The 8,648-nt window shown below is 37.1% G+C and overlaps 1 protein-coding gene across 1 annotated transcript in view; it reads left to right on the top strand.

The window, feature by feature from the left end:
• The window catches only part of HELRODRAFT_142791 (hypothetical protein), a gene marked incomplete at both ends in the record, with an annotated part of 13,858 nt that extends 5,606 nt beyond the window's left edge, over nt 1-8,252 (top strand). Inside the window, one exon of the mRNA XM_009022167.1 lies at nt 8,030-8,252. Coding sequence (XP_009020415.1) covers nt 8,030-8,252 — 223 coding nt within the window. The remainder of the gene's footprint in view (nt 1-8,029) is intronic.
• Nucleotides 8,253-8,648: the final 396 nt, after the last annotated feature.

Below are 8,648 nucleotides of genomic sequence, written 5' to 3'. Positions count from 1 at the left end.
TTTCTCTTTTTTTCTGTGTGTGTGTGTGTTTGTGTGATGAATGATGGTGACGTTGTTGAGATGACGATAATTGATGTGTTGAAGATGTAAACTATTGACGATTGTATGGGAAGAAATATACAGAGCCGATTGTAACTGTAGTGGAAGGGAGGGGGGAGATTGCACCGCACGTGCCTGGCAAAATGAACGGGACAGCCAAACATTTTTTTCAAATCAAGCACGTGTTCCAAAGTATAACATTAGCTCTCCAGAGCGTTTTTTGGTGCTTTGCAAATTCACTGCCCTGCAGTCAGGTAGGTGATGTTTTTTTTAGATGAACATACAAACATGGAAAAATGGAAACAGATGAGGAGGGGCAAAAACGCAGACAAACAAATAGATGAACAGACAGATAAACAAACAGACAAACTGGAAGAAAACAGAGAGGCAAAGAAACAGAGACAAACAAACCAATGCCCTGCCTTGCTATCCGCTAAACACATACAAACGATGCAAGAACAGGTGAACTGGCATGGAATCAACTGAGTACACATACATGTACATACACTGCACACCTTTATTTGAATTGCTCTGCCTATATTTATTTATATAATACGTTTTTATTGCAGTGTTTGTCCGTTTGTCTGTATCTGTGTGTGTGTGTCTTTGTGTAAGTGTTTATGCGTATGCCTGTGTATGTGTGTGTGATTGTTTGTGTGGTATGTGCGTTCGAGTTCAATTCTTGGATGTTTGTTGTTGTTGAATATGTTTGTTTGGCAACATTATTTCGAAAACTTAAAATTTGGATTTAAGAAAAACTTATGAAAGAAATTTTTAATATCTCAAATTTTATCGTGGTCATGAAGAAGATGGGGATGAATATGACAAGAAAAATAGTGGCGAATGTGTTAGCTCACAAGTTTTAAAAGTGTCTCTTTTGTTGATAATGAAAGTAAAAATAATGATGGTGATATGATGATGAAAAAATTGATGAAGAAGACGATGATGACAACGATGCTGATTAAAAGGCTTGATAGAGAGAACAATAAAAAAAACTATTCTTATCAAAATTTAATCCGCAATAAATTTGAAGAAATGTCTTGCCTCGATTAATCAATAGAGAAACTGCATGACACATCATTAATAAAAGCAGCTTCCATCATCTATACTGGTCTGGTAATTACTGCATCAGCATCAACGTCGCCATCGCTACGATCGCTACCACCTCCACCACCATCATCACCACCATCATCATCATCAACATTCATTTATTTCTTTTTATCATCATTATCATCATCATCATCGTAGCCATTGTTTATATCACAACTGTTTGCATTCATCATCGTCATCGTCAACATCCGCAACATCATCATTATCACCATTCGAAAGAGCGTCATCATCACCACCATCCTCTACTTCACCATCACCATCATCATAACTGTTCTGATAGCCTTCAATGTTTTCTTTAAACAAACAACAATAAAACAAATAATTTTCATCGCTTGTTTTAAGAAGACTATTTACATTAGTATGAATATATATATATAGAGCTAATGTATATATATATATATATATATATATGTGTGTGTGTATGTGTGATGTGTGTGTGGATGTTAAAATATAGACACTTCTTGAGTGTTTTTGAATTATATATAATATACTTTAAATATATATATATATATATATATATATATATATATATATAAATTATGATGTGACATGAGAGAGTTAGAGAAAGAAAAACGAGAGGAAGAGATAGAGAGACAAAAAGAGAGGAGGAGATAGAGAGACATAAAGAGAGGAGGAGATAGAGAGACAAAAAGAGAGGAGGAGATAGAGAGACATAAAGAGAGGAGGAGATAGAGAGACATAAAGAGAGGAGGAGATAGAGAGACAAAAAGAGAGGAGGAGATAGAGAGACATAAAGAGAGGAGGAGATAGAGAGACATAAAGAGAGGAGGAGATAGAGAGACAAAAAGAGAGGAGGAGATAGAGAGACATAAAGAGAGGAGGAGATAGAGAGACATAAAGAGAGGAGGAGATAGAGAGACATAAAGAGAGGAGGAGATAGAGAGACATAAAGAGAGGAGGAGATAGAGAGACAAAAAGAGAGGAGGAGATAGAGAGACATAAAGAGAGGAGGAGATAGAGAGACATAAAGAGAGGAGGAGATAGAGAGACAAAAAGAGAGGAGGAGATAGAGAGACATAAAGAGAGGAGGAGATAGAGAGACATAAAGAGAGGAGGAGATAGAGAGACATAAAGAGAGGAGGAGATAGAGAGACATAAAGAGAGGAGGAGATAGAGAGACAAAAAGAGAGGAGGAGATAGAGAGACATAAAGAGAGGAGGAGATAGAGAGACATAAAGAGAGGAGGAGATAGAGAGACAAAAAGAGAGGAGGAGATAGAGAGACATAAAGAGAGGAGGAGATAGAGAGACATAAAGAGAGGAGGAGATAGAGAGACATAAAGAGAGGAGGAGATAGAGAGACATAAAGAGGGGAGGAGATAGAGAGACATAAAGAGAGGAGGAGATAGAGAGAAATAAAGAGAGGAGGAGATAGAGAGACATAAAGAGAGTAACTACTACAGGAGGAAATATTCGCTGTTCACCCTGAAGCATCTTCTTGGTGGTTCACCTAAATGGTGGTTTATACCCTAGTTTGTTGAATGTTTTCTCTCATACATTACTAGTTCGGTGGTTTTTAATGAAACTTGTCAAACGTGTAACACTGGCTGAAGAGTGAGAACGAATGATTGGATGAATGAATGAATGGATGGATGGATGGATGGATGAATGAATGAACGAACTTATCAAATAAAACAACAACAACAACAGCCAATGCTGCTATTCTCACGTTCAAGATGATTATTTTCACTTTTACCCAATCTTCGATCAACTGTACGATATTTTTCAGTGGCTTGCTTTGTCTCGCAAGATGCTAACTAACGATTTATAATGTTTGGCTTCAATTGTTTATCTATCGGCAGGACAAATATTTCTTCAAATTTATTTTCGATTGATTTAATCTTTTTAAATTCTACGTCATATTTAAGGTATAAGTGTATATAAAATGTGGGTGTCATCTACATTTTAGTTTTGTTGTTGTTATTGTCGTTGTTGTTGATGTTGTTGATGTTGTTGTTGTTGTTGTAATGTTGTTAGTTTGCAGTTCTACGGCGTTTTAGCCCAAAGAGGCTATGTAGTCGTCGCGATAATGGTCTTGCCCTCTCGTGACTATTTGAATCTAGTGATCCTCAACTCTTTAAATCTTATTTAACATATAGATCGCCTTCAGAAATGATGAGGTTAGAAACACTGAAACAATCAAAAATTTTTAGAATAATCCACACATAAAATGTGTATATGTGGTGTGTACGTGTTTGTGTGTGTGTTTGTGCGTGCGTGTGTGCGTTGTATGAGTTAGTAGTTCGTGACGCTAGGTTTTGTCAGCGTATTGTTGAATAATTAAGTCTAACCAGTTCTGTGAAGACAGTTGCAGATGAGGAGAATGTTGCGTTGTAATATCTGCTCGAACGCTCGTGAACAATTAAACAGAAACAATTTTTTTTCTCTTTCACGCAATTGAGAAATCAGTGAAGCGTTTGTCAGTTGCGGATTGAGTAATTAGGAGGGCGGCTTGCCTGAAAGGGCGGTCTGCTTGTAACGATTTATCGAACGTTTAGTCGCCCTATTGAGAGGCTTGTGAACGCTCTCAATTGTCGCTACTGCTGCTACTACTGCTGCTGCAGCCGCCACTGGATTATGTAAGATTAAAGAAATGAGTGATTAAAGATTATTAATGAAAGGATGAATAGAGATTTTAAATGAGCATCTAATCGTGATGAATAAACTCTAGTCGGTGGTGGTGGGGAGTGAGTGAACGAATGGATGAAAAAAAAATTGGATGAGTGGATGAATGAATGAATGAATGAATGAATGAATGAATGAATGAATGAATGAATGAATGAATGAATGAATGAATGAATGAATGAATGAATGAATGAATGAATGAATGAATGAATGAATGAATGAATGAATGAATGAATGAATGAATGAATGAATGAATGAATGAATGAATGAACAAAATAACGAATGCTTCTACAACAACTGATACAACATCATGAACGAGTTTCGATTTTCGTTAGAAAGGATTATAAACACGTGTTTCACCCTATGTCCTTCTCTATGCAAAAAATTTTTACCGAAAATTTTTTTAATATTTTAAAATTCTTCCAAATATTTCCGAATATGTCTGCTCACGTTTGCGTATTAATCTAGATGCATCAGGATTGTTTCTAGACATGTATAATAATGATAATTATATCGAGCGGATTGGTCGAAACTAGAAGAATTAATATTCATGAGGAAGATGACGAATGGTTGGAAGGCTAATTTGGATGTTGGTTGATTAGAAGGATAGTTGATTGGGATGTTTGTTGATTGGTTGGATGGTTGGTTAGTCGGCTGGTTGGCTAGTTGGTTAGTTTGTTGGTTGTTTAATTGGTTGGCTGGCTGGTTGGTTAGTCGGCTGGTTGGCTAGTTGGTTAGTTCGCTGGTTGTTTAGTTGGTTGGTTGGTTGGTTGGTTTGTTGGCTGGTTGGCTAGTTAGTTGATTAAAATGTTTTTTGATGTATATGTTTATAAGATGATTACGATTTAAAAAAAAAACTCTCTTCATCACACTCAAAGCATCAAAATGTATGATTCGTTGTGATTTTCTTTTTCAAACATATGTGTGTGACCGTGTTTTCCTGTGTAAATTTCAGTTGTTTATTCGAGAAAACACAATAAGTCTCATTTGTATACGATTTTTGCCGAACCTCCATGTGATTGTGCGTCTGTCTGTTCGCGTGTGGTGATATATCTGTATTTCTGTATTTCTCTGTGACAACTTAAATTATTTTTTCTACGAACTGAACATATTTTTTCTGTTTTTTCTGTATTGTGAAAATAGTTTTCTTTTAAAGTGTGTGTTTGTATATTTGTGTTTGGTTGGCTGGTTGGTTGGCTGGTTGTGTTTGTGTTTGTTTGTACATTATTGTGTGTGTGTATAATCGTATAACCGCATGTTCATTTTTTGTCCGTATGTGTGAATGTATGTTTGCGGATTTGGTTGTTTAATTGTTTGCACGTTTGCGTTTGTTCGTGCCTGGTGAACTGGTGAACATAAGAGGCAAACGCTTGATAAAAGTTCCATTGTCATGCGTCCATACGAAAATGATAGGTAATTGAAATTTTGACTGAGATCATCTTATGTGATGATTCACATCTCAAATATGTGCGCTGAGTGTTTAAGTGTGGTGTGTCTGTGTGTGTGTGTGTGTGTGTGTGTGTGTGTGTGTGTGTGTGTGTGTGTGTGTGTGTGTGTGTGGGTTTGTGTCAGCAGTAGTTACTATCTGAATATTTAAATCTCTACGTATTTTATGTATATTTAGTTTATTGGCTATTCGATTTTAATTGATTTATCATTTTCAAATTCTCTTCAAGTAGTATAGAAAAATAATTTTTTTTGTATTATAGTTAAAAAAAACATTCGCTCGGATGAATGTTTTTAAAATTTTTTAAAATTTTAAATATTAATCTCAACAAATAACAATCTCTACTATATTGTCATAATTCTCGTAAGTTTTCTAGTTGGCTCTAATTTATTTTACACAATTTCGCAAAACAGCCACAACTTTTCAACCGCTGTTGTTCAAACTGCCAAAGTACCAAACGCAACACCTCAAAACTTTCCCAGCAATCACAACGACACCCAGACAAACGAACGAATGACTCCACAGTACCTATGTAGAACACATCGCTTTCAACAAAAAACAACAACAACATCAACAAATATTTTTGCCATTCATAACATTAACAAAAAACGTCACCAAATAAACCACATCAACAGCAGTAGCAGTAGTAGTAGTAGTGGTAGTAGTAGTAGTGGTTGTAATTGTAGTAGCAGTAGTAGTAATTGTGGTAGTAAGAGTAGTAGCAGTAAAAGTATTAGTAGTATTATTAGTAGCAGTTGTAGTGGTGGTAGTTGTAGTAGGAATGCGAATGAAGATATATTTATTATTCATTGGTGTTTAACCTGGCATGCACCCCTTCACGTCATCGTCGACGTATGCTCTGACGTCATAATTTGGATCTACTCGACTAACGTGATGATGATGGTGACGAAAATGACAAGGAAGGCGATGATGATGATGATGATGATGATGATGAATGACAAAGGTTTTTGTTTTTTTTTTGATGATGATGATTACGATTATGGTGATGACAATAACGAGGATTGTTATCATCACCGCCATTCAACGTCAACTTCAAAATTACAGCTATCATCATCAACATTTTCTTCTATCTTTTGTGCACTTTTGTGTTCTGAGTTTTGAAATGGTGGGCAAGTTAGCCAAAACTGTATGAATGTCATCGCTGTATTACGCTCTGACTGGGTTCAAATACAGTCTGTCCGTTTCTCAACGACTTATCTGTATGATATGTGTTGTACGCACACGAAATACAAGGCTTCGTTGACTGTATGTCATTGTAACAGTTTCTTTGTTCACCAGACTCGGATTTTTTAATGAATAATTAAAAAATTTGTGCAAATTTGAATTCAAGTTGTGTTGTCTGGATTTTTGGACTTAGATTTTGGAGCAGAAGTTGAATGATGAATTGAATGAGTGAGACAGTACATGTGGGGCATACATTGTGTTTTTCATTTTTATTCCATTCATATATGCATGACGTGAAATTTTATTTTGTTTTTCAACTACTTCAAGATGAGACATTTGTTACATTGGAAACTTTATGTTTATCTGTATGAACTTCTGTCTGCACTTTTTGCACGTACGTGTGTATGTATGTGTGTGTACAGTGTTCGGTGTATGTGCGCAACGTACGTTAGCATCTCTACGAAGAATGAATGTTTGTACACGTGTTCATGCATACAATGAAGCCGATGTTTGTGAACATGTTCGTCTTGTTCGTCCTAGTTTTTTCTCATGTTTGTAATTTAATACGCTCAACACTTCTTATTTGTTATCTGCGATTCTGTGTTACATTTTTTCTGTATTGATATTCAACCATTTTTTATTTCGCATAATTATTAAACAGTTTACAAACTCCTCTCAACATCAGCTCAACAGTAAGTTGGTATAGGTATATTATGTCAATTAGAAGCAAACAACCGAACTGTGAAAAGTTTTTGTAGGTAATGAGGCTGTATTTATTTATCCAATTGATCAAATTAAAATTAGACACAATATATTACGCTATACTGACACAATTTCAAAATACTACTTCAATAAAACTATACATAGCTCACAATCATGATTGTATAGACAAATACATTCATATAAACATACACAACTCGCGCGCGCACACACACACACACACACACACACATGTACACACAAACACACACACATGTACACACAAACACACACGAACGCACGCACGCACACACACACAAAAGCCGACAAGTCAGCAGTGATGTGATGAAGCAAATATGACATATGTATGCAAGCATCTTTCAAATTCAAATTCATCTCGTCCATACATTAGCAGCCTAATCCCATCTTTGAAAAATTGTTCCTACTGCTACCTTGCTACCACTACTACTACCACTACTACTACTACTACTACTTCTACTACTACTGCTACTACCACTACTACTACTTGTGTATGCGCTGTTGTGGTTATTTTTACTAATACTACATGAACCAAACAATTCTAAAAGTCTTGCAAAACCTCATATTAGAACTACAGCAGCTGACATTACCATTTATATTATTAATACTTATTTTTCTTGTTACAGCTACTATTTAGCTACTTTACTACTACTGTTAAAATATTTTCAAATTATTTGAAATAAATTATTTCAAACATCTATTTATACAAAATAACTTAAATCATTAGAACGAATTTCTTTTGTTGAACAGCCTGCAAGGTGAGAGAACACGAAGTCATCCAACAAAACCACCACCCCAGCCACCAACAGCAGCAGCATTCCCATCAAATGAGCCACAACAACAACAACAACACAAGACCGTCCAGTTGTTCATCGTCGTCTCATCACGCATCCAACAACAACAACAGCAACGCAAACAACAACAACAGCAACAAAAAACCGCGGCTCGTCTTCACGGACATTCAACGCCGCACACTGCTGGCGATCTTCCGCGAGACACGTCGTCCCAACAAAGAGATGCAAGCGACCATCGCCGACCAACTCGGTCTCAAAGTTTCAACTGTGGCCAACTTTTTCATGAACGCCAGACGCCGATCTCTCGACAAATACACCGACGACGACGCCCGGCAGACGTTTGCCGACGTGTCTGCCATGGAAAGATCGGTGTCTGTGGCGGGTGGAGGAGGTGGGCTGAAGTTTGCTGGTGGGCCAGAAAGTTGCGTTGGGGGTGGAAACATGTCGGGCTGCGTCAACGGAGCGTTCCAGCTGCAACATCCGGGCAGCGGTGGGGGTCCACCTCACTTGCAGCAACTCCACAATCATCATCATCACCAGCAGCAGCAGCAACAGCAGCAGCAACGCCAACTATCTCTAAATCCACAGCTGCCACCGCACAACAACATCCCATTCCATCACTTGCACGCCCGGGATCTGGACTTCTGAAAAGGATCAGACGCAGACAAGACACACACACACACTTACACA

Source organism: Helobdella robusta, assembly GCF_000326865.2.
Source record: "Helobdella robusta unplaced genomic scaffold HELROscaffold_30, whole genome shotgun sequence".
NCBI classification, from domain to species: domain Eukaryota; kingdom Metazoa; phylum Annelida; class Clitellata; order Rhynchobdellida; family Glossiphoniidae; genus Helobdella; species Helobdella robusta.
The sequence above is the reverse complement of the archived record's forward strand: the minus strand, read 5'-3'. Positions and strand labels throughout refer to the sequence as shown.